This window comes from Lichenostomus cassidix, chromosome 12 (assembly GCF_008360975.1).
Source record: "Lichenostomus cassidix isolate B80296 chromosome 12, HeHo_3.0, whole genome shotgun sequence".
Taxonomy (NCBI): Eukaryota; Metazoa; Chordata; class Aves; order Passeriformes; family Meliphagidae; genus Lichenostomus; species Lichenostomus cassidix.
This window is the reverse complement of record NC_139493.1, coordinates 4,206,689-4,233,986: the sequence shown is the minus strand read 5'-3', so window position 1 is coordinate 4,233,986 and position 27,298 is coordinate 4,206,689. Positions and strand designations below refer to the sequence as shown.

The window sequence follows — 27,298 nt, the reverse complement described above, 5'->3', positions numbered from 1 at the left end:
GGTTGCATCACCTTCCCCTTTGATAAGCTTGAGGTAAAAATTTTGGTATTGTGACTTCATTGTGAGTGGCTGATATGGACAAGATGCTGTTTAAAAATATTAATCTAGCTAAACTATTTATTTCACTAAACAGTGTATCATAGCTTTGTGGAGGAAGGAGCTATCTGCATTCATGCTTATTTTTTCCTGCAATAAATTCTTTCCTGGAAGCTTGTTTCCTTTTTTGCTCTCCCTACCAAAAATTTGCCCCATAACACAGAGCTTCCATCTGCCTTTGCTTACTGCCTCTATCCTAATTTTTACTGTCGAAAGCCATATTTAATACAGTTCAATTTCACACATAACCACAAACCCCACTCTTCCAGATATGACCTCAGTTTATTTTATATCACACATCTTTTTCTTAAGGTATTTTATACACAGCATAATATGCAATGATACGGCACTGATGTTTATCAAAATTGTTTTACAGTGTACTTATTTCTATTCCTGTCTTTTGGATCAAGTACAATACAGCTGCAGATTAATACCACCTTTTAAAATAGCCTTAATGTGTTTATTTTCTTACCACATTCACTCCATCCACTAACTTGTTATATGGATTATATTTAATGGGAATCTTGTGGGACTATCAAGGGGCATTTATTTTCTATTGAAATAACAATTAAGATAACACTCAACTAATATAGTAATCAAATAAACCTGACAAATAACAAAAACTTTTTTAAAGCTGCAGAGGCATGCTAACAAATCTATTTGATCAATATATGGGATGTGAAAAAAGAGGAGACAAGATTGACTGATGAATAAAATGGAACTGACACAAATAGGCTGACAGCCAGTCGCAAGCCTCTTTAGGGCAAATGCAATTAACTTAGAATAATAGACTCAAATTTGATGGTTAGAAATGCATTTTTATTAACAATCACAGCCTGAATCATTATGCACTCTTATGAATAAAATTGTAGTTATACTGGAAGTCTGTGTATACATGTATGCATGTACGTACAAAAAAGCCTCGTTGAAGGAGAGCTTTATTTTTGTGACAGAATGGTTGTGTGGGATTTAAAATATAAAGATACACAAGCATAAATCTAAATATTCAAACCAGCGATATAAAAATCACGTATGTGGTGTGCTAGTATTAATGATAAAGGCAATAAGCATCGGTCCCAGGACTGCTTGTTCTTTTGGGATGTGAAATTGCAATCAGGGATTTACAGATTTCATTCTGAGGCAGAGAAGTCATTACTAGAAACATAAGCTCATTCTCTTTACTTTAATAGCTATTTTAAATCATTCATTTAGAAAATACATTAACTATTTATTGTATAGGCAGTACATTTCTATTGGCATTTCATTTTCATGCTTTTTTATAATCCTTTTTAGCAAATTATTTTATTAAAAGAAGATTAGAATTAGCAAAAGGATCCTACCCATTTTTGAAAATGCTACTCTTGAAGAAGGATATTTCCCATTATTAACAGGTATGCGGTATTAAAACTTTAAAGGAAGGGAAGAGATTCAATTGCTAATGTGTCCTTTTTCTTTTGACCTTCATTGCAGTGGATGATTGCTATTTGTAAATTGCTTTCAAAATTATTAATCTCATTTAATTTCTGAATAAATACATAATCTTTTTTTTTTCTCCCAAAAATCCTCGATATGAGATATGAATAGAGCTGCCCATAGGATATGTTATGGTGCAGACATCTTACTTGTGGGAAAAGAGAAAAAAAACAGCACAATGAAGATAAACACTACATGGTATTAGCAAGATACAATGTGAATATGAAACCATGATACTTGCAATGCTTGGTGCTTAAATATCTTGAGAAAAAGGTGGAATAGTAGGAAGTTAAACAGCTTTGGGAACGATTTAAATCCAGTGTTCTCCAGGTTCATGTTCACTGGCTGGGCAGGCACAGGAGAGCAGCAAGACACGATGCTCTGGTTGCCTACAGCATGAAAAACCTCACTCTGGTTCTCAGACAGTTCCTGGGGTTGCTGAGATGGATCCAAGAAACAGCCACACTTGGTTTTCTTCACCTTGAAGGTGATTTTAAGCCTTCCCAATTCTCCAAAGTGAGAAGTGCACAGACGTACTGGGGAGGCAGAACACCTCCTGTCTGGTAGGGGAGAGGCTCATGGAAACCATTGAGAACAAGAACAGTGTCTGGCTTGGGAACAGATTTTTCTGGTAAACACCTGGTGTCTGGGGATTTTGCCATTTTGGTTTTCTGCCTCTAATTAGCCTTGAAGTCATTGCCGTGAGGAAAAAAACTTCTTGAGAACTCCAACAGTTGCTGGAGGTGTTCCAGCCATTTCTTTCTCTCATAATCTATGCTAGATAGTCACAGCAGCCCACCACAACACTTCCTGAGCTGGCTTCTTGAATAGCTGGCATTGCTTATTCTTAGAGCTAGGATGGATGGATCACATGTTGTTCTAGCACCACCAAACCTGGTGTGTGCCTAAAAAGGCAATAATCCTGTTGGTTCTGGCATAGTTGTTTTATTTTGACCCAGAAATCATTGCAAAATACTCCAATACTTGGATTGCTGAAGGTTTCATACGGATCTGCATTTGGTATAGAGGGAGTTGGACTAGTCTAACTTGTGTTATCTATTTAATGTTTGTAGGCATGTTGCTGGAGACTGATGGAAGAAAAGCTACTTTTTTGAATGTGTTGCTAGAAAAAAAATGTTTTTTGACCACAGTTATTTCATATTTTAAATGAGAGACAGGTCTTACTAAACTTTAAGTTACTTTAGGTAAATAGAATGAGGAAGAAAGACCAGATGATCTGCTGATTTAGATGTTATTTAGAGTCAATGCACAACTACTATGTGAATTGGGGCTGTGGGCTCAGTTCTACCAACTCATTGGTTTTAGGCTACTAAAATACTGATTAACTTCACAGAGTTTCCTGATGTATGGTGATGTAAGAGAAAGGAGGCTCAGGCCCTGCGTGATGATAGACTAATTCTCCACTGATGCAATCATCCAACCAGAACAGGAATGACTCATTCCATCCATAAATATCTTGGGGCCTTTGTGTGATCATTTAAACTCCTTCACACCAACCTCATCTCATTTGCTTGAATGGCCTTTCTCCTGAGTTAGAATGATACATGTAAGAGAAAATCCAGGCCCTTAAAAATAAAATCATAATTAGTTTCTCTTAATAGCTGCTCTATTAAAAAAAGTCAGATCTTCAAGAAATGTATTAGTAAAAGACAATGCATCTAAGTACATTTGGGGTTTTTTTTCCTAACTCAGCAGCCATAGGTTTGTTGCTGGTGTTTCATACTTGCAAGAGGTATTGGCATTCATGTTCCATAATTTTTATATTGTCTTTTCTGAATTATTTTGTCTAGAGAGGATTAGAATTACCAAAATGTAACTACCAGGTCTTGAAAACACTTATCTTGAAAAAGATATTTCTCCCCAGCACCTGCCACTTTTGTTCCACTCCATCTTAAACCTGCTCTACTTCTGAACTCTGATTTCACCATTTCATGCTCCCAAAATATTAAAAGATTACATTCCTCATCGGTTTACACTTTCCTCAGTTTTTATCTTCTACAAATGTGGCTTGGCCAAAACGTTCTTGATGAAATAAAAATACTTTTGCTTTGCTTTCTGTTCACCTCATCCCCGAGCAGGTGCCAGGCAATCTGTGGCAGCTCTTCTGCTACCTGAGAAATGTTCAGATATAGAAACACTAGGCCAGCCTCTGTTGTCACAGCATGGAGAGCCAAAAATAGATGACATGAGAACAAATTTCTTCCAATGAAAATTTTTGCAGCTACGTGAAGTCTTCAGATAAGCAGGTTTTAGTGTTGGAAGAGAATAGTGTTGGAACGAAGAATCTAGACTGTACATTTATAATACAAAAATATTCTGTATAATATATGCTTAATTAGATAGGGATATTTGGATTTTTCTCCTTCTAGTGATGAAGAATTGTGGCAACAGCTGGTCTTCCATGTCAGGTATATGTTTCCTCCTATTAGTTTGGTTGGAAAGCCACAAAATAAGTAAGTTTACTCCAAAAACCATATCTGTAACATATTTAGTTTGCCCTTTCATGGTTTGCTGTTTGACTCAGGGCTATCCTGAAGGCTGGGTTGCACCAGACATCCTGTTGTGTTAGGGCCACTGGCATGGGAGAAGATGGAAAATTTTAAAGCTGAGGAGTGGTACCAGAAAGAATTAGAGGTGATGCAGCTGCAAAGGACCTCTTAGTTCAGCTAGTCCCAGTTTGCAAGACATGAAAATCTCTGTGGGCTAAACCCCTAGGTGTTTTCTCTCTCATTTCTCATTAACATCATTAAGTGACAGTGCCTGAAACACTTCCTAAGGTAGAGCATTGCCTAATCATCCTTGCTTGGGAAATATTTCCCTAACATTTAAGCTGTGTCTCATTCTTTTCCCCAAATAAGCATAAGGGCAGGTGTCCCACTGTGAGAGTGGAAAGTTATATAATGGGTGAGTAATTCCGAGTGGACTAAAGAAGTCAGCATTGCAGATTCTTCAAAACTTGATATTTCTGGAATAATTTGTTTCCTCCTGGTCATGGTGGTGCTGCTTACTTATGCTTTTCTTCACAGTAAAGGGTCACATTTTGCTCTCTCATGTGGTTTCCTTTTAAATGAAATTACCTTTAAAGACACCCAAGGCAATTGCCATTTCAGTTAGGATCTAAGCATGCTTGATGGATATCTTATTTATAATGGGCAGCGTCAGTGGTGCTAGGACAAGGGGTTGATTCTGCTTTAGCTTTTATGACAGTGCTAATAAAGTTCTCTGTTTCCCAGATAACATGTAACAGGCCCTTTACTGCAGTGCAAAATTATGGTTAAGACTCAGCTGGTGGTTATTGTCCTGTGAATGTTCAACATATTTCAGTGGTGCATTAGCCCAAAGTCGCTGGAGTGACTGGTGATTTCTGCCATGGCCAGAAATCTGTCACACTAAATGCTCAGTGCAGATACAGGTGAAACGTTTCTGTCCCTGAAAACTTGAGGTCTGTGTGGACAGCTGAATTATGGTGATTTCACAGATGATAAGCTGCAATGTGGACACGGATTTATTTTTTCTGAGGACCACAAAAGCAGCCCAGGTAAAGTCAGGTACAAAACGGTGTTCATTTGAGTGCTAAATGGATAATGAAAAGTCTATTTTTTTCTCCAGTTTTAAATAATCTCACTTATAGCCTTTTTTCTCTTTATTCCTGAAAAATTCTTGCTTCATTTTCTGCTGTCATCAGGGAAAGGACTATGTTGATCCACCTTCTAGGTGGCTTTCCAGCTGTGTATGGTGTATATTTTTAATTCCTTTGGGTTCAGTTTGAATTGTTCATAGAACACTTACGTAATTTCAATGCAAGTTCCAATGTTCTCCCAAGAGAAGGTGAATTTGTGAGGGTTGTCATTATGCTTCTTTTCAAACAATCCCCCCCAAAAATTTCAAGGAAGGAAAACCACAAAATTGCACTAAAATGGCAAAAAACACCTCTATACAATGTTGCTTTCTTGTGAAAATAAGCAAATGATCTGTAATTACTTTGGAATTCAGAGTCGTCTATAGAGTTCTGTGATTTTTTTGGGAACAGGCTAGCCCAGTACAATTATCCTCCCTGTCTGGAGCCCCCAGAACCTTCCTCAGTAATTTTTCTTGCAGAGGGATTTATTCTTTGCTGCATTAGTGAATGCAGTCAAACCCCAACACATCACCCTGTCTCTCTCTAGGTGCTGCTCCCTGAAAGCCAAAGGGAGTTTTGCCATCGACTTTGATGAAAGTAGGAACAAGCCCTTTATTTGCAACTTAAAGCAAGTAGGTTAGAATTATGAAGAATGATTATTTAAAATAGCAATGATGTAATATCAGTGTCAATTCCATTATTTTAACAGATGTAAATTTGCTCTGCTCTTGAACTCTGGTGAATTTTAATGGCAATATTAAAGAGATACTATTAAGACTACTTAAAAGAACTATTTGTAAAAAGTGTCTCCAGTTACGGGGGGGGAAAAAGTTTAAATTGCTTTTTTATTCAGTCTGCACAATTATTTATTGAAGGGTTTTGTATATTACAAATTAATATGCATTAGAAGCTGAAAAGATCACACAATAATTCCAGTAGTCATTGAATATGGGAGAGTTTGCACTGTTTAGACAAAGCAAATAGAGTCTTCATCCAGCTGGAGTTTAGGCAGTCTTCCCCATGGTGAAAATAAGGATTTTACAATGTACCTTATGGACAATGTACGTGAAGGAAACAGTTGAAAATCAGCTGCTTAAATAACTGTAGTGTAAATTTACATTCATTCCAAGGCAAGATCCATGCCAACGCTGTTGCATGTGGCTAATGGTGACTGCTGTCTCTTCCCTGGCAGTCCAAGGGAATCCAGGCTTTGGAAGACCTCACAGGATTTAATTTTGCACAAAACCTGCATTCCAGTAGGGACACTGATGGGAGAAAGATGTCACAGTGATCAGCCCTGGAGAGAGACCTCTTAAAATTTATGTACAAGGCTGAGAGCATCTGCCTCAAAAATATTTATTTTCTGGAGGGAAAGTTTAGTTTTAAAACCAATTCTTTGTGCAAACAAGGTCATCACAGGCCAGAAAAGCAGGTGGTTTTGTTTGTTTTTGTTTTTTTTGTTTTGGTTTTTTTTTTTAAGAGTGATGAAACCAATACGAGAAAATGAGACTGAGAATCAGGGAAACCCACAGATTCTAACAATTCAGTGCTGGCATTTTTATTAAAGGCTCATTTCTCTCATTAAAATCAATGTCAGTCCTTTGTGATTTTTACCTCCTCTAGAGCTATTAATTTTGGGTGCTCAAATTATTTCTGTTTATTTCTTGGCTATATGCAGAGTTCATCTTCAGAGTTCATCTTCATTAAGAAGTGCTGGGCACTGGAAACTGCAGTCAAGGGTCTCAGCTACCCATAAAACTGGATATTTAGAATATCTAAGTATTATACATACCTAAAGTAATCACACTTCTAAGTAATTGCTTCACCTCCACTCCTATTAATCACCTTCATGGAGCAAATAGGCTGCTTTTGTGGTTAATGGCTGCAAAAGATTTGAGACCCTCAAATGAAAAGTAAAAAATTTTCAGGTTTTTTTACCTGATAAGGGAAAATAAGGTGCCTGAGCAGAGCTGGACTTTGTGAATCATTTGACCTCACAACTGTTTCTCTGGAGTAAAGTCTGGGAATGCATTCTTGGAAGAATTCAGCTTTGATCCTAGAGGAAATGTCTCTTTCCATTAGTTTTTATTTCCTCCTCATGCTGCACACAAACTTGAATATTACAAAGGGCAAGTCCATGAAATTTTCTCCAATATTCCCTTGGGGGGTGAATCAGGCTTCATCTTCAAGTGACTGTCTTTCAGTTGTGCAAAAAATGTCTTTAATTCCGTAAAAGCCACCAAACTGAGAACTCTGGGCTGACCTACTGGGGCAGGAGAGAAGGTGGAGGGTGGATCTGACTGCAGCATCTGGTGTAAACTCACAGACACTCAGATTTAGACATCACTGCATAGATAAACAATATCCATGGCTGGAAAGGGCTTTTTTCTGTCAATGGAAACACACCACGATTAACATATTTTCTGTTTTCTCTGCATATAAGAAGATTTTCTATATCTTGCAACAAACCATAAGGATCAGCTGCTCAAAGCAAATCTCCTTGGCCACCAGGTCACTCTGGCTGTGACACAACTGACCCAGACCAGGGCTCAGTGCAGCCTCTTTGTAGCACAGTTGACCCAAGCAGCTCCAGCTCAGCACAGAGTTTTAAAGCAGAGCCAAATGCAGCCTAAAAGGCAAGGCTTGGAAGAAATCCCCTGCCAGAACTCAAGCCCTGTGCTGCCAGTTTGCTTGTAACTTATTGGTAGGGTCTACACAGTGCTCTTGAGATTAATAAATATATAATCCCATATCCCGTTACCACACAGTGCTTGAAACCTTTCCCATTAACAAAATACAGTACAAGCAGGTAAAAATATCAATGCATCTCATTAGAGGGGGGAGAAATGGAAAATATGTATTATATTAAAGCCAAGTTTTGGGCTCTTGGGAGAAGTTCACAGGGGTGGGGTGGGGAATGTGTTTCTCCAGGTGGTCTCAAGTGGAAGGATAGAGTTTCTTGACTACAACAACAATTAGAAACAGGGCAACAGTACAGCCAAGATGTGGCCTCTAATCAAAACCAAGGCATTCTTCATCTTCTATCAGCAACAGGCCTAAGCACAAGCCTAACTTCAGGCATATGAAGAATTTGGGTGACTTTGCTCTTGAAATCTTGGCCTGAAGGATCATATCTGATGTTTTCCTTTAGTCAGCATGTGCATGGGTTGTTTTGGGTTGCACAGCAACCCACAGTGTCCTGTGCTCTGATTCTCTTCAACAGTAATAGAGAACTTGAGTGTGACAGAAATGAAGGTGGGGCTAAAGTATGAGGGGATTGAATCCTTGGGGAAAATAATACAGGAAAATTCTGTGATGAATCATGCATTGCAGACCCATGGCCTGAAAATGAAACAGACCAAACCATGCAAATCCTTGAGTGGCAAAATCTTTTTGTCCCCTTTTATAGGAATGCTGGAGACTAAAATCAGCACTGCAAAATCCTGTTGGTGGGAATGGGAGAGGAGCATTGGCATTATTAAGTTCAGTGAGCAGCTTCTGTTCTCTTGGTCTTCATGGCTTACTCTCTGTTAAACCACCTAAGCCTGGGCACAGGAAAGCAAATGTTTAATTTGTGTTCTGTGTCTCAGAGGGACCTTGGCAATTGCTGGACTCTGCCTGAAAGAAGAGATTCAAATGGACCAAAGTCCTTTCATCCAAGATGGTCTTTTAAGGTCCCTTCCATCCCAAAGTATTCTATGATTCTAAGCAGATCAGCAGCTCTTACCTGCCTTTTTTGCTTTTTGGGTTGAAATAATCAACCCCATAATTCAGTGGGTGGGTTTTTTTGGTGAAGCAGCTCTACTTGGTGTAGATTCAAAGATATAATACACAACTTCTTGGATAAACACAAGCATGTAGTAAATCCTAACAGGTTTCCTACCATGGTTTAGGAGACCTTAGTGTGTATCAGCTTTTACCTGGGATCTTTCTAACTCACTGTTAATGTAGTCTTTCTGGAAAGTTCTTTATGAAAAAAAACCAAACCAGCCAAAGAAATTAGAAGCTTGGAAAGGGAGGTCTGTTCGTTTTCTGCTCCCATAAATTGCCTGTGGAACACACGTGGCTGTTGGAGGGCCACGCTGGGGGGAAATTCCCCTGGCAGAGCAGCACCACATGTTCCTGCCTGTCCATGTGCTCCGTGCAGCTGGACAGTGGATCACATAACACTGCCAATGCCAGCTGGCCATCCCTGGGGACCCCCAAAACTCTGAATAGAGTGGACAAAAAAGCCTCCCAGAGGCACAGCACTGCCTGGGGGAGCAGGAATGCTGGAGCCAGCTGCCCAAGCCCTGTAGTCAAGGCCACTTGACAGGTGGCCATGCCTAGCCCTGAGCACTTAGTTTGGCCACAGTCAGGTGCCTGGAGGCTGGATGTCAGCCAGAGTGGCTCAGAGGTCACTGGAGGTGGCTTGGAGGCTGGGGAGTGGTTAGGAAGTGCTGTGCCCTGCAGACCTGAGGCCAGGCTCCCTGGAAGGGGCTCAGAACCACTGGGGCCCCCACATGCTCTGCTGACACTGCACTGACAAATCATCCTGTGGGCAGAAAGGGCACATGGTGTGTGTGCAGCTAAGGTTTTACTGTTGTTTTAGTTGGTGTATTAACAGTCTTTAATTGAGAATAGTCCTGACAATATAGCCAAACCCTTGTATAATGCATGGCTAGCCCTTCCAGCGCCTGTGCTCTTACATGGTGTTGTTCTCATGTTCCATCCCATGTGGTGTCCTGAAGCTCCTGCTGTGTTCCCACCTTGTCCATCTCCCTCCCTGTCTCCAGCCAGCCCAGGTAATGCCTACCTGAGGGGATCCATTATGAAATGAGGGCACTACAGAGCCAGCCAGGAGGGCTATGAGGCTGTGGGAGGTGTGACCTTGAGTACCACACCTTAAAAATTGTCAGGATGTGCAGCAGGAGAACATGGAGAAGAAATTTTTGGCAGGCAGGATGAGAGTCAAGGGAAGACGAGGTTAGATGTGGCCCAAAAAACACTACCTAAGCACGTGCACCATTTGTTTTCCCAGAGCTGATGAGGATGTATCATTATACTCCAATCATCCATTGCTCAATGTTCTGACAAGTTTTTGTTTCATGAAAATGTGCAGAGATTAAAAAACCCCACAACTTGGGAAAACTATGGCATTTTACGTATAAATCTGTTTTATTCTGTGTGAAATTTAACTGAAATGATCTTAATGATTTATGTAAAGTGAAATATTGGGTTTTCCTGTTTCTTTCTCTTTTAGCCCTGGTCTCACACAGGCATATTAATGATTATTTGTCAAAGTCACACTGTTTGCTTACAAGGTACGAAGGCTTTTTAGACACTATAATGACAGCTTTTGATTCACTTGATAATATTTAGAATAAGCCATAAAAGCCAATCTCTGAACGAACAGACCGCTTTTATTGGCTTTTAGTGCTATTACTGCTATCATAAGTGGTAAATTGGCCTAATGCAAGTAATACTGCTGTGTCATACTGTAAAAACCACTGCTTAGTTTTTATATTTTATTTATTTTTCATGAAAAAATTTCAAGGCATGGGGACTGTACTATCCTTCTACAAATGTTGGTGATTCCCTCCAAGCCAGAGCTGGGGAAGCTTCCACTGTTGTTTGGAATTTCTTTGCTCAGTGATTACCACATCTGATGGAACAGGGTTGATCATAAAGCTGGGGACCAGGAGTGTGAGTGAAGTGAATAATCTTGCTGAAGCTCCTGGGTTATTTATTTATTTAAATCATAAATAAACTAGGGAAGAAAAAAAAATTGCTTAGCTGGAAGCTGAATTGGATCTATTTCAAATATTTTATGCTAGATTTTATGTGTCTTGTTTTATAATAGCAATAGTATTTTTTTAAATAGTAAGCACTTAAAATATCTGCTGACAATAAATTTGGTCACCACGTCATCTAGCCAGAATGACTACCAGGTGCCATAATTGCTTTTTCCTATGATTTTCTTGGCTTTCTTCCCCTAATCTCATCATCTCTTCTATTGTTTTGCCCACTCCTGGAATATAAACATGGACTTCAGAGATTTCAAATTATATTAACCTACAACTTATTTTTCTTTTAATACGGAAATTTGGGGTTTTAGTATTTATAGCTGAGGTAAACTGTTGAGGAAGTGAAACTGAAAAGACTGGAATTGACTTTTGAGTTTCCATTATTTTATCTTCCCCTTTCTTCCCCTTTGCCCATGAACTTTCATAGCGGACACTTTTCAGTGGTTCTTGTTTGAGGGGAAAAAATGCAGTGTGTTTTAAATTTAATTAAAATTAGAATGTTCTGAAGGCAAATATAACTTCATCATATACTGTGTGGTTATTAAAAATGAGTCTAGTTACAGAGAAGCCTATCTGACTAATAATCGCCAATTTAACTTGGATGCATGCTTGAAATCGTTATTCATATTCAATATGCTGTAGGAACAGGAAAAATCATATTCCAACTTAAATTTTGGCATCCAAGCATTTGTGGGTAAATGAAAGCATTTTGGCTCAAGTTTTAGTTGCCATGGGTGTGTAACTAAACACAATTTTTGGTGCTAAAAGGGTTTGACTTCTTTTTAAGACAGCCCTCTTTACAAAGATCACAAAGAGGAAATTTCTCTAAATCTGATATCTGAGTTTCCTTCCATTGGAAGATACTGATTTGACCTGTCTTTTACTCTGAAGAGCTCAAGTGGTCTTATTTACCCAAAATCTACACTTCCTTTAAATTACAGGTGCAGTGGTATAAGCAGAGTGTTCCTAGTTGCATCTCTGTTGCAGCAGCATCTTCTTTCTTTCGAAGCCATTTATAGACATATTTCAGCAAGAAGAACATAATCTGTCAGTAATCAGTTCTCTCCTGTCTCAACAATATCATGGCAATATTTTTTCTTCTGCAGAGCACAGCAGTGAGTGGTGCACCTACTTCTCTATCTCTGGAGCTCACTGACATATTCAAGCAGAAGTTTTTCTTCCTGGGTGTATTTCTGTGCTGTGTGTATTCATTTATATGTGAGAGAAGACAACATTATCATGTTTAACTGCTGCAATCATAAGCACATTAAGCAGACAGATAATAAACAATCCATCTGAATTTATGATTAAGTTAATTGTGTCTGTGTTTTTCTAATGTGTTTATTCAGATTAAAGACTGAAATTAGAAAGAGACTATATAATCAAGAGACCCTAAGAGACTGTTTGACTCCTATAAAATAAAAATTAATTTAGTTTAGGGGGATAACAAAGATCTCTGCAACGTGAAATATTGCTTAGGTGGTAAAGAGGCCTTGTGCAATTCTCTTCAAAGAGATGAATCTCAGCAATAGTAAGAATTATTAAGGAACTCAGCTGACACTGAGGGCTTCAGCACCTCTTTTTTGCAGGTGCTCTTCTTTCTATCCAGCAGGCAACAGACCCCCAGGTTCAACCTTCTATCCAGTGCATGCAGAGAGGGTCAGGGAACAGGCACCAACAAACTGAGGAGAGAAGGAATTCAATTTGGATGGGGTGTTGAGACCACATCTCAAGGATTTTCCACTTTTTACTGGATCTGAATCCTCTCCCTGGCAGGAGTTGAACCCATCTCCTGCCCTTCCTGTCCTCCTCTCTCTCTGGAGCAATGAGCTTTAAGTGGTCAGTCCAGACAGAGCCACTTGGGAATCTCCCAACTACAGTATTACATAGAGTATCTGATAGCTGGGGGTGAGAGTTTTGTTGTGGAAGGAGTGAATTTGAGTACTCTCATATGTTCTTGTGCTCTGAGCCCAGATCTGAAGTCACAGATCTAATCTCCAAGCTGTTCTGAGAGGGGTTTGTGTCCAGGATTTTATTACTGGTCATTTAGAGCAGTCACTCTTAATGTCTCTTTCCATTTGGACTTAGTTCTACATACTTATTTAAAAAATAGATGGAAAATAATTCTGTTGAATCTCAGTTAACAAGAAATATTTAAACTAATTTCACTTCTGGTTTTTTTCCTATAATATCTTTCAAAATCAATAGACCACCAGCCTGCCTAGCATTTAGCCCATTTCCACAGCATTTTGTCTTCAGTACTTGGAGGCAGTTTTATTTTAGAGAATGATTGCAAATCTTCAATGAGATGAGGAGAGGTCTATTTTTTTTTCATAATCTAATTATATTTAATCTAAATATTTCATTGAACAGCTCCAATAATAAGGATTTTGCTACACCTCTGTATGACTGTGACTGTCAGTTTGGCTCTACTCAGTGTGTAAACTCCCAGGCCAATAAAACACCTACTGAAAATTGACTCTGAATAATCCATGATTATTCTGCCTTCTAACTCAGACTAAATCAGGCCTGTATAGTTTTTATTGTGATGGGCTTGTACTGCCTCAGATCTAGGAGACCAGTCTGGCATTTTACCCTTCCCTCTATGAGCTGGGGTGGTAAAATGAGCCATGGCTTTGTTCCTGAGGTGGGTAGTGGTGTCTATTCTTAAACAAACTGGGACAAATCAGATCTTTTTCAAGCCTGTGCAGCTCTGTTGGTTTAATGGAATTACTCACAGCTTTGACACTGACCCTTAGGCTAAGATTTTCCATGCACCAGTTTGCCATCTCAAGTAGGAAGTGCTGTGGAGGCCTTTGGACATGTGGGTTCTGCTTTAATGTTTATGTTCCTGAGAAACTCAGCAACTAATGAGTGTCTGTAGTGTTATTTCATGTTTTGTTCTACTGACACAACTACGGGCAAAATTCTGAATATTTTGCCCAAGTACAGCAAAGAATAGACTTGGTCTGGAAAACTTCCAGTAGTGAATGAAATAATACATTCAGGTCTTCCCCAGAATTGGTAATTGAATGAAATAAACTTTTCCTTTTTAGAACAAATTTACTTAAGGCAATCAAACCTAAATAAACATTCACATATATTTTTATACTAAATATCCTGGATATCCACACAAAGGAGTGTGACTTTGAACCTTTAAAACTTTATCACCCAAAGAACCCCTGTCCTTACTGTACATCCAAAGTCTTCCATCTTCAAGGATCTTCCAGCTCAAAGATCAAGGACCCCTCAGTTTATAACATTGTAATTAGGAGTGGTGAGCTGGGGCCATTGCAGATTTCATGTACTCCCTCTCCATTGGAAGAGTCTTTAAATCTGCTGCTTTACAACTTAAAGGAAGGGTTGTCTTCATTAATTCATTTGGTCATAGTCCTGAAGCTGACAAGGCATCTTCCAGGAATTTGAGCCCCCTGGGATCCTTGTCATCAGTTTTTAAATGCAGTCTTTTTCTGTGTGTGTGGTGTTCTTATCTGGAAACAGTCTGCTTGGATTAGAACATTCATCTAAGAAGCATTTGGCATTTTCTGTTACATGAAACTGAGAAGTCTTTCTTTGCTATCAGTCTTCTATAAAGCTTTTCAATGCAATGACTTAATTCAGGCTGAAAGAAGAGAGTGAAAAAAGCTTCTGGACCCAAGTCAGCAAAATTCAGGAAGCAAGTGTCCAAGCTTGTATGTAAAATTGCATTCACTGACTTGTGAGATTTTTAGGAAGAAATTCTAAAAACGTCATTTAACTCCCTGAATGAAGGGATGCAAGTCAAATCAAAACACTCTGCTGAGAATAGTCTCAGCAAATGCACAAGTCTTTTACTCCAGTCCTCCCAAACCAGGGATAAAACTAGAAGATTGTAAAAACTGGGAAATTCCCTGAGTGTCTCCAGGACAACTCTCTTTCTGCAAAACCAGTCTGGTGTTATGTCCTTCCCACTTTATTAAGGCTTGTAAAAGTCTCTTGAAGCCCCTAGGTAAATGAGAGAGTAGTGTTCTGGGAAAAAGGCATTTTTGGGTGCTGTCATAGAGAAAGGTTTCCCTCTTATCCCAGGACCAGGCTGTGGGAAGTTTTGGTGAAGTCAGGAATAGTCTGCTCCCGTGTTGGATTTCTGGGATGTACCACAAAGAAATGTGGTCCAGTCTCACCCAATGGGATTAATACTGGAATAATAATGAATAATGTCACTACAGCCAGGTCTATGATATAAGTAAATCTCTCTTTTCATATGAAATGTAGTCCTTTTAAGGGGTGAAATATAATCCTGAACAGAGGCTCTATTTACCACTTAAGCCCTATTTTATGGTTTAAGTGCTGACCTTGCACTGACCCTCAGTTCAGGGCTGAATTTCACCCTACAGCGAAAATCTGCTGGCTGGAGCAGTGGATTAAAGAAATTTGGGCTAGACATTTTACTATTTGCAAGACAATGAAAACAGGCTTATTTTAGTCAAAAATGTTTCTGATTTATGGGAATTGTAGTGCAAAAAGGGGCTATTTTGGAGAAAGTCTTGAGATTAGATTTTCAGTTATATTTTTGGCAGGAGAGCAAGGAAGCCATTTCATTAACTTTTCACTGGAAGTTATATATGGAGGGCATTTGTGTACACAGCTGGGCAGCATAAAACAGGAGGGCTTTGTGTGAAAATATCCTGAAATGAAATTTCATTTCTGTGCGACTTGGATCTGCGTTCCTGGGCTGCCGTGGCCAGTTTGGGATGAAACCATGGGAGGGCAGTGTGAGGCCCTCACACATTTTTTCCCCTTGCAATGGATGCAGAAATAGTGAACAGACCACTGCTGTCCCTGTGCAAAATCAGTGTCACCTTTTATAGCTTTATGTCCGTCAGATAAGCTCCCGCCTGCTCCCACGTATCCATATGGCTGTAATCATCGGGTGATACCAAGAGATTTGTTTGTAAGGAGCTCCAAAAGCCACATGCTGAGGCTGGTGTGAATTTAGCTCTGCTTTGACCTCCCTCCTTCCCACCAGATGGCTGCTAATCTGGCACTAAATCACTGCCATGGTGCAAAGAGCCCCTGGCCCAGGGGAAAGTGGCTATGGCTGTGCTGTGCAAGGTGGGACCATCCCAAAATCAGCTCCTGGGAGAGCTGCTCATCCTTGAGCACTGCCTTTCTAAAGGTGTGTCTTGTGGAGCTTCCAGGTTTTACAGGACCCTCTAATGACTGTTTGTTTAGGGGCTCAGAGATGATGCTTGTCTGGGATGTGATGATCTGCTTGTTACTCATAGAATCATAAAGTGGTTTGGGTTGTAAGGGACCTCCAAGGTCATCCAGTGCCACCCCCTGCCATGAGCAGGGACACCTTCCACCATCCCAGGCTGCTCCAAGCCCTGTCCAGCCTGGCCTTGGACACTTCCAGGGATCCAGGGGCAGCCACAGCTTCTCTGGGCAACCTGTGCCAGTGCCTCACCACCCTCACAGGGAGCAATTTCTTCCTAACACCAAATTTAACTATCTCATTTTTTTAAACTTTAAAACACTTCCCACTTTTCCTGTCACTCTCTTTTGAATTCATGGAGCAGGTGGGGACGCAAGGCCTTGCAGAGGACATTTCTCTAATATTTCTTCAAGTTATATTGGCTGTTCTTTATTTATACATGTACATTCATATTCTAGGCACTGTCATTTATGTTATTTTGTGCATGTCAGGGGAAAATGTGTATGAGTGGGGATAACACATGCACTCAGGATTCCTGCTCCATTTTTTCTTGGCAGATAACTTTTCAAGTGCTTCTTAGCTAATGAACCTGTGTTTCACTCTGCCCTGAGGTTTTGTAAGCCCTGACATTGGGATCTCTATATCTCCATCCAAAACTGACTCCCATCTCCAGCAGCTCCCATCTTCTTCCCAAGGGAGGAAGAAAGCACCAATAACTGTCTCCACTCCTACACAAAATAGGAGTCACTGCCTGGTTTTGCTGCTATATCCCAGGCTTTCCTTGGGTTGGTTCACTAACGCCAGACAAGCAGAACTGCCTTTTCTCCATGCTCATTCATAATGATTCTCGTTGATTTTCGTGTGATGGTCTGGTGCACACCCTCCAGGTGCAGGGTTTCTCATCTGTTGTGTGATCTTTAGAAATAATAGACCTGAAGAACATTCCATACTATCAGCAAACATGGCTGTTGTATATATTCTTTACTCTGAGACATCTTGGAATAGAACTACAATCATTTCACCATCCTTGTTCTCGCTTTCAACCCTGGTAGTCTCTCATATTACCCACATCTAGACATCATTGCTAAATGCCTCAAGAGATGGAGGTGTTTTAGGACTTTTTGAAAGTCTAAGCAAACCTAGAGCACACATTTAACACTTTTCTTCCCTGTTTACATTTTGATTATTATTTCACTATGGCTCCACAATATGCAGGTGCTGTAGAGGACTTTTCACCAAAAAAAGGCTTGTAGTACAACCAAGAAATAAAAGGAAAGGATAAATGTGTCATTGTCCTTTAAAAAAAATACAGACCAAGGCCATGATTATGTACATTTCTGTCCCAGACTGTGCTGACTTGTGCAACATTTTTTCCTGTGTCATCTTTAACTATCATCAGTGTCCTCTTGCATTCATGGCAGGGTTGTGAGGACATATCAGGGAGTAAAAATGAGAGGCAGAGGCATGAGCTGAACTGTTTATGCTCTTCCTGCTGATAAGATTCAACCCTAGAATGCCCAGCCTACTGTTTTTCTGTAATACTTTTAACAAGGTTGGTTTGGTTTCTGTTTTGCTTTGGGAAAGTTTTCCCCAGAACAATGCTTTGATTTCTGCTCTTAGAGGGCTCAAGACAGTGGTAAATTATCTTCTTCCAAGAAAAGTAGAAGATAAATAACTAACAGACAGATCAAAATCCCCATTGCTCTGATTAAACAATTTCTAATGCTGAAATACAACAAAAACCTATAGATACCTTATTTTGCTGGTGACCCACTGTACTACCAGTCCATGAGCTTTCACTTTGCAAAGCATTAGGAAAAAATGAAGTCTAGGAAAGACACTAAAACCACAGCCTAGTTGTTTATTTCTGATACTATGTGGTTCATGATTGTTTCTTTTAGAAGGAACAAATAATCAATACAAAACCATGAATAAAAATAACTATTCTTTAACACTGGATGCTAAAAGAACATATAGTCTTCTTACTGTGCCTGATGGAAACAGTACAAGTCTGTTCTCCACAATTCTTTGTTTATTGGAATGCCTGAAATCTATACATGAGGTATTTTTAAAACATTTAAACATAGAAGTTAAGCTTCTGCTCCAGACAATTTGTTTCACCATATTCTAAAATCCCAGTGCATACCACAGAAGTGCTTAAAGCAAAGAAACAACAACAATATTTTTTTTAAAAAACAAACTTCAATTTAAGATAAAATAATTTCCATATTCTTATTTCAAGGAAAATTTGCTTTTCTCATGAGACACATTCAGTTATTGCCTCAACTGCTGTAGAAGATCTTCAAGGCCTAATTCTGCTCTGTGGCACTTTGGAAAGAGGAAATGCCAATAGTCAACACTTGGCTCTTTCTGAGAGATTGTCACTCTTCCAAGTGAAAAACAATCAAAATGTTGTTAACGATCCCGAAATTCTGCATGGTGTCTTTCCTCAGGAACTGGAGAAATAAAACCTTGTGAAGTACAATCTCTAAGAGAAATGAGTTCAGGTAATGTACAGCTGTGAGGGATGTACCTGGAGGAGCTTTGGAGCAGAGAATAAATAACAATATGAGACTCTGAGGGTACTACCATCAGTCTTACCCTGTTCAGAGACTTGGTCAAGTCCTCTCAACTTTTACATCCCTTTGTAAAGTTGCAAATCGCTTGTGTTCTACTCTCTCCTGATGGAATAAATACTCAATTCAGTTATGTGTTAGCTGTTTGCTCATTCAGCTGCATCTCCCTCTTGGACACTCAAACTAAAAAAAATCTGCTTGCAGAGTTTTTGAAGTTGTTATTCAAGTTAACTGACCCTTTGCAAGAGAGGATTTTGGGTGTCCAGCCAAGTCAAGTCTGCATTTTGGCCAGTGAGCCCTGCTGGTCAGTGAGCACTGCTCCAGTGGGAGTTTTCCATTCTGTGCAAATCTACATAAACATGGAAGGCTGTAAGGCAGGGACATGAATTCAGGCCTATTTTGCTGCAAACTCCTTTGCAACTAAAAGATCTAATATGAAATTAACCACACGAGCTTAAAACAGTGACACACATCTTAGAAGTGAAATAATAGTAGCTATAAATGAGCCTTTTGCCCTGATACCCCCATAGTTGGTATTTTCAAAATATGAGGTCACTTGTTGGGTCCTCCCAAAATACTTTTTGTAGGATTAGAATAAAACCGTTCCCATTAAAAATCATAATTTGCACCTAACCGTGGAAATTTGATTTCTATTTTGCGCATATTGAAAGCCTCTTCTTGGAAATTCTGCTTAAGTCAAATCCTATTTGTCTGTATGCAATGCAAAAAAAGCAGTTCTTATATGACCAAAAAACATAAACATTTAAAAAGCTCTGTTCGAACTTGGCAAATCAATTTTTTCAGCAAGAAATATATCCTAAGAACGTTCCCTCTTTATGTGTATAAACAATAAGGAAATCTTTCCAATTTTCTTTTTTTTTTTAATAGAAGTATTTTAACTAATGGACTGTGGAATTTTAAATTCTGGTATTTAAAATACCAGTACTAGAGTTATTTAATGCCTATTATTTTTTAGCTTTTAAAACCTGAAAGGTCCCCCTTGTCTTTTAGGACTTCTCTACTTTTCAGAGTCCATGTTTCTGTACATACAAACCGCTGATAACTGGTTTTACTTTATTCTAAGACAAGACACTGCCAAATCCAAAGGTTCAGGCCTGATCTTTACTCATGTTTGAGAAAACAAAATTAATATGAATCCAATTCAGTAACAGTTTCAGTTAATAAAAGCTTTTCATCAGAATGAAGATGATCCTCCATACTTCTTACAGTTCAGGTCAAATAAAATTTTCGCAGGAATACAAGGACAATAGAAAACTGAGCTTTCAGGTTTCTTTAGAATTTAGTGATTTAGGCCTTTCTGTACCAAAAGAAATTGTATCTGCATTTTACGGAGAAGTCAAGCTATGGAATTTTCATGGAAGAAATTTTAGGCCATATTCTAGCCCATAAGGTATTTTGCTGCATTTTTCTTTAGAAAAAAATGTAAAAAATTAGAAATGTCTGAACACAAACCCGTAACTAATAAGTCAATGCAACTTACCTTTTTTCAGCCAAGAAATATTTTGCTTCTCATGTTCAAAACTTTCAGCTGGTTTGATTTTTACCTTGTCTGTCTTGTCCTCTGACATCTGTGGGAGAGAAAAGAATTTGGAATGTCAAGTTCTCTTAAAGAAAGTTTGACAGAGAAAGATGTTCTCTGTTTAGGCTCCTGCCATAATAAATTGAACATACTTACACAGACACTCTTTTTTCCTGCAGATTATTGATACTATATAATACCTGAGCAGCTGAATTTATGTTCTGTCCCTAAAATGCTTTATCAATATTACATGGTTGCTGTTTGTAGAGGGATGCTTTTGTAATGTAACTATAAATTACATAATGAAATGAATTATAAGCTCAAAGCATGGTGGTAATAGATAAACATATAACACATAGAGTAGATATGGTCAGGCTGAGAAGGAGGCGTCCAGGCTGCCTGTTTATTGTGGCTCAAGGTTGCTGCAAAGCCTGCTGTCAGAGAGGTATAATTATATAAATAGCAATAAATATTTATAAAGGCAACTTGAACAAAGTGTACCCAAAAAAAAAAAAATCTTCACTGCCACTTGCACCAATTTATTCTCTGTAATGCGAAGAATCCCAAACAATCCCAGTACCTGAGGGCATTCTGTGCACAGCCCCTGCACTGGGGTTCACATCCACTGCCTGCTAGCAATAACATCAGGCAGCCTGGGCTTCTCCTAACTGCTTCACATTGCCACTGAACGCAGCTAGCTCAAGCATTTCCCTGTTTTTACCTGTATCTCCCACCCGGGCAGAGAGCAGCAGGGTTCAGGCGTTGAGGAGAGCAGCTTTCGGCCGAATCCCTCGCTGGCTGCTGGTGTCCAGCATTCCCACACTCCGCCAAAGCGAAAGGATGAGCAGTGCACTCTCTGCCTGCCTGCTGTGTGGTGCCAGATTTGTCTTGCTGCCAGCATCAGCCAACTTACTGCTGAGGGTTTGGGGTTTTTTTTTTTTCCTTTCCCCCCCTCGTTGTTGTTTGCGTGCAATTCTAGAGCTGGGGAGGGTGAGCAGCATCCCAGCACTAGTAGAGTGATGATAAAAAAAAATTTAAAAATCAGAAGCTTTTCAAACAGCAAAAATTGGTTTGGAAATGTTATTACTGCAGTTCATAACCCACTGAATCTGTGAGAGGAGGAAGAAAATAGAAAGGGAACCAGGAAATTAATAGCAACAAATCAGATAAATGTGTCATGGTTTTGGCTAAATATAAGTTAATATACGAAATATCTATTTACAGCTGGCGCTTTGGCACAGAAAAGGTCTCAGGCTGTGGGGAGCTGAGTGCTGTGACCCTTCCCAGCTTGGGAGGGTGAAATCCATCCTCACTCACCTCCAGTGCCATGGGGCTGAAGGGTCCCTGCTGGGGACAGCTTGGCAGCAGCACAGTGGGCAACAGACAGCCTGGGCTCTGCCACACCTTGGAGGCACTGCAAAATTGTCAGTTGGTTTTGAAAGTTCTCTTGCCATAGTTACCAGCAATATTGCTCTAATGGTAATAGGAGTAAGGTGAAGCCTAAAGAGAACAAGATTTTAGGGCCCTCAGACATTTCATCTTCTTACAGAGGACAAAAAAAATCACTCTGCTTCCCAGAACTGAATTTTGAAAGTGTTGGTTGTGGAGTAGATGCAATATTACTCATCATACTTTTTAAGTGATATTTACAAAATTTCAAGCAGCATTTGTCACCAGATACTATAATCCAGGATTCCAGTGCTTAAGTGTGGCCAATAAATAATAACACATTCCCTTTGTTATGACAATTATCTTCCTCTATTCTCTCATCATATGTCATTCCTGCTAGAAAAAAAAAATGTTTTCTTTCTTTTTTTTTAAAATCCCCTGTGCCAACATGACTGAGATTCTTCTACCATCTTTAGCTAATTGTGAATTGCATTCTAAGTGCCTACTTACCTCTCCAAATTGCAATGATTAGTCTTGCATAGTTTGAAAACCTATTTTAAGCAGGGTACTTGGGAAACAATTGCAACCACAGGGGGGAAAACTCTAGGGCTAGCATTCTAAGATCTTTGCTCCATTCTCCTTGAATGCAGCTTTGAGAATGATGTATTTTCAATTGCAGTTCCTCTTTCTCCCAGAAACACCTACTTTTCCATGTTGTTGCATCTGAAATGTTTTGAATTTATCAGTGGTGTTGGTTCTTCAGCTGGATTTGTCAGCCTATGGAGCTCCTGGTGGGTCCCAATAAAATCATCTGGGTCCTAATAAAATCATCTGTGCTCCACACAGAGCTGTCTGAACCTCTCTGTAACTTGGACCTGGTGCTGCTCTGCATTTCTGAAGCCACTGTTTAAAATGAAGATATGAGTGATTTCCAAACTAAGCTAGAGTGAAAATTCTCTAGTTCATCTGGCACATCCTCACTGGTTTTCACGAGGTTTTGTAAAAATCCTAATGTCTCCCAAGGAAAGTAAAACAGATGAGGAGAAAGCCCTTCTAAAACCACAGCACTGAAAGCTGCTGTTGCCTGAGATAACATCCCTTGAAATCTTGTATTTCAGGGGTTTTGTCACTTAAGCTCTCCTTGAAGCCAGGAGTGAGCGTGGACTCAGCCAGGTTGAGCCTGTGAGCAGCCAGGGGTGCACAGAGGCAGCTCAGGGCTGAATGTATCCCCAAATCATGGCAGTGCTGATTTAACACCAAGCAAACACAAACCTGCCTTTATATCGGGTTTTATATCTTTGTATTTGACCATACAGCTGACATTGAGCTCCAACCAATGCAGGTTAGTGCTTTCAGATGTTCTCTTCACCTGCTGTCCTGAGATGCCCTGCAGGAATCCCAAGGTAGCTTGTAAACCTACAGAAGTTACTGAATGTGAAATAACCCACCAGTGAGTTAAGAAAACACTGAATAACTTTCCTGCTCTTTGTATTCTCCATTACTGACATTCAATTAATGGTCCTAATGTTTTCAGTCCAGGAATATTAAATGTAACCTTTCATAATCTTGATCAGCTCCAGTTTTCTACTGAGACATGTTCCTGTGTGCTATTTTTTGCTTCATTTAATTAAGTTATTTTGGATAAATGCATCAATATTTCTGTTTCCTAATCAATCTTAAAGTAGTTAGAGGAAAGGCAACCTTGCCATACATCCTCAGTAATGCCAGGCTTTGCAATGGAAGAAAAAAAACATTATGAGAGAAGGTTATTAAAATATTGAGTAAACTTGTTTCTGCTAAAGCCGTAATTGAATTTTTAAAGCCCTGGCCCATTTTAAACACCGAACTTTAGTTTATGGTTTGATAATTCATTTCACTTTCATTTTATAGGTTTTATTTTATAGCTACTAAATATCTATGGGCCATCCCTTGTTCCTTTTCCTTCTAGATTGTGAAATAGGGTATTTAAATGGAGGATTAAAAATAAAAATCGTAATGCCAAAATAGCTGTGGTATCAATCAGTTCCCAGATAAATGTACTGTATCAAGTGCTTTTTGAGATTCAAGAGTATATTTTTTTGGTCTGCTCAACTGGGAGTGCAGTTAAGTCTTTGCAGAGCTGGATAATAGGAAACTTTAATTCATTGTAATAATCATCAAAGCAGAGGAAAAAACTCATTGTTGGTCCTAACAAGCATCAAAACTGTTAAAGTTTCTCTAATGTTAAGGTCAGAATTCCAGTACAGGATTTTGTCCTGAGTGAAAGGGAGGATGTGTATCCATAATGGGGAGAGATTTTGGTCCCATTTATGGGTACAGCATTTAAAATATTAAATTTCATGTCCTAAAATGACTTTTTACAGGAGGATATGAACTGTGTGCCTAAAAGTTGAATTTTCCGGTGCGAATTTTACGCAGCTCAGCATTAAATTAAGCAGTTCCTTCTTTCTTGCACAATCCAGGTAAAATATAGCCACTTGGCCACTGGCAAGTGGCGCTCTGTAGCTTTGGAATACCCCACACTGCAGTAAATGTGGTTTATAAAAGAAAAAAAAAGGTATGATGAAACTATGTCTTTTCTCCCTTTTGCACCCTGGGGTGATCATTTCCAATAATAAAGTGAGTATAATGTGATGTGCCCTGTCAAAGTTAAGGAATCTCTTCTTGATCATGCATCTGTAGGTAGAATATTAAGTTGTGGGAACACGATATACAGCCAAATTATCCTGGTGATTTCATGTAAAATGCATGGTTTTTTAGCCGAACCATCATGTCCTGTGAGTGCTTCAAATGCAAAACAGGCTGTTTGGAGAGACTACCTCAAACTGGCACTGACAAATGATCTATATGCTGCAGAGACCCAGAGCAGTACAAAGACAGGATTTTACTCCTTGTCACCCTGCCTTGTAGACACTCCAGATAATTTTGCAGTAATTCTGTGTCCTGCAAGAGGAGACACAAGGCTTTATTTCACTTTTCCACTCGGTGCCACTGTAGGTCAGTGAAAGTCTGGGAATATGTTTAGGTTAGGTTAGCACAGAGGTCATTAACAACGTGGAGAAAACCCAAACCTGTGAGATTAAGAATGTTCCATATTTCCACTGAGCAGTAAAGAAAAAAGAGAGAGAGACTGCACATCTTTCATTGTCTAGAAGGGCAGGGATATTACTTGGTGCCTGTGTGACAAAATGATGATTGGGACACTGCTAGGAAAACAGGATGGAGCTCCAGCCTGAAATAAAGTTGAGGATGAGTGTGGTTTGTGAAGGTCATTTTGAACTCTCCTCCTGCCTTCTAAAGTCCTTGTTAGCCCTGACCTGTTGTTGTCCCACCATCATCTGGTGGACATTTGCAGAATTGCTGTGGAAATCCCTTGCCTCTGCAATATAGATGCTTGGAGTAGGTCAGAAATGAAGCTCTATTCTTCCCAAACTGCACACATGCCCCAACACTTTATTCCCTGTCAGGAATCCATGAATATCTTTAATCTCAGGCTCTTCATGGTCTGATAAAGCCCAGAGGCATCTTCTTGATCATCAGTATGACCCATGTGGGACATAGAGAAAAATCCCCCATGTTTTCAGCAAGTGCACACTGGGAGCACTGACAGGCAGATCACACTGTCTTTAACATTATTTGTGAGCCAGGTAGGCACAAGAGTGATTTGTTACAGCTTCCATCAAATGTAAAAAGCTAGTGGCAAGTATTTGCTAATGAAGAGGAACCTGAGCACTTATGGACTCCTTTGCTGACTGGCAAAGCTCGACAGCAGCTCCCTAAACAGCACTATCCCAGAAAAGATGTCAGTGAAATCACTGTGCTTTTTAAACAGAGAGAAAACTGACTGGAGTGTTTTCCCCTCATGCTTTTAAATAAGCTGCTTCCCAACAGTGGTTGAAATGTGGTCGTTTCTCGGAGATGCTGAGTAGAGCTCAGAAGGAGGGGTTTTGTCTGAATTGCTCTTATAAGAAAAAGACAAAATTAGATCTCTACATTATTTCAGGAAGGTGTCAAAGGAAATTGAAGTTGTCTCGAAGTCAGCACTATTATTTCTTAGCTAACCACTACTGAAATGAATTTTTTTGGGTTTTGCTAAGTTTGTTTGGGTTATTTAAATCTCGATCAGGCTAGATAGAAGGCAGCAGTAATGAAAAATCAGAAACTTGATGAACTCCTAGGTAGGCTCTCCCTGGAATATAAGAAACGCCAGGTAAAGCTCCTTCTGTGTGATTGTTTCCTTCCAGCTGGATGGAAACAGGTTTGGCAGGAGAGATTAAGAACTTGTTCTAAAGGAGCCAATTGGTAGTCAAGGGAGTTACCTGGGATCCCTTCTGCTAATGTTTCTATGAGATATTCTGTAAAAATCTGTGATTTGGACTAATGAAATGTTGGCCTGGAGGTGTCCAAGGCCAAGTTGGAAGAGGTTCTGAGCAACCTGGTCTAGGAGAAGGTGTCCCTGGCCATGGAAGAGGGGTTGGAAACAGATGAACTTTAAGATTCCTTTTGACCCAAACCATTCTATGATTTTATGGAATGTTGAAAATTGTGAAGTGTCAAAGTTTTGTGTGAGAGGAAATATGTTTCCTGCCTGAACACATGCAACTGCAACTGAAGAAAACGTGAGCTACAGGGGTTCAGCACCCTGAAAATAAGCCCTGATGTCTAAATGAAATTGAACTTCAAAAAGAAAAGTAGTTTTCTGGCCCTTTTGGAGCCAAAACAAAGACATATTTATTCTATTTGATCAGCTATTCACAAATGATGCCTTTGTATCTTTAAAATAACTACAAACCAAATTTAAAACTGGAAGCTCTCATCTTTGATGTTATCTGCAGATAAGATAGAGCTTTGAAGCACTAACAGAGGCTAATTGGAACAGAATACCAATACAACCGAAAATTAATGGAAAACACAAGAACTGTTTGGAGCACTGTCATTCTAAACTGGGACCATTTCTTTTCAAATCCTACAGAATTTCAGGAAAGAAGTGCAAATCCCTGGACTGTAGATGAAAGGGGAGAATTGTCTGATTCAATGTACCATGATACTTCAAACACAATCATAAACTTTAGTTATTGGTTGTATTGTACTGTGTTTGTTGTATTGTATTTGTGGTATTGTATTTTTAAGTATCAAAATCTTTCCAACGTTCCACGTGGCTGAATAAGGTGGAGGAAGGTGTGCAACAGGGGAAGTAGTATTAAATTAATGTTTGTATTTGAAACCGGCACTTTTTTCCCTGGTTGGTTTTTTTTTTTTTTTTTTTGAGGATGGCATTGCTTTCCGTTCTGAGCTTGAAAATAATTTCTTAGTTGTTGGAGGTTTAGTTGGCTCCTGGTGAGAGAAGCCATGGAAGGGCAGAGAAGAGTGGAAATGTGTTTTATTTTGGGGATCAGCTTGCCCGGGTGAAAGTTCAGGCAACACTTGGATGTGCTGCTTTACCCTCTGGACAACCTCAGACCCTAAACTGGGATGATCTTTCCCATTTCTGCTGAGGTAGTGGGAGTGAGATGTTTATGTTTGTATCCTTACTCCCAGCAGTGTAAGTAGGCAATGTGCTCTCTAGATTTGTCCAAGAAACCCATTCGGTAGTAAAAGGAAATT

The 27,298-nt window shown here is 39.4% G+C and overlaps 1 protein-coding gene and 1 long non-coding RNA gene across 2 annotated transcripts in view; one reads left to right on the top strand and one right to left on the bottom strand.

The window, feature by feature from the left end:
- Positions 1-21,189, bottom strand: part of MDFIC2 (MyoD family inhibitor domain containing 2) — a 43,115-nt gene extending 21,926 nt beyond the window's left edge. The window contains exons 1-2 of the mRNA XM_085072154.1: positions 21,027-21,189; positions 20,267-20,354 (exon numbers count right to left, since the gene is read on the bottom strand). Of these exons, the coding sequence (XP_084928280.1) occupies positions 20,267-20,354 (88 nt within the window). The 5' untranslated portion in view covers positions 21,027-21,189. The remainder of the gene's footprint in view (positions 1-20,266; positions 20,355-21,026) is intronic.
- The window catches only part of LOC146431550 (uncharacterized), a 69,592-nt gene that overhangs the window by 3,958 nt on the left and 38,336 nt on the right, over positions 1-27,298 (top strand). The gene's annotated exons all lie outside the window — the stretch shown is intronic.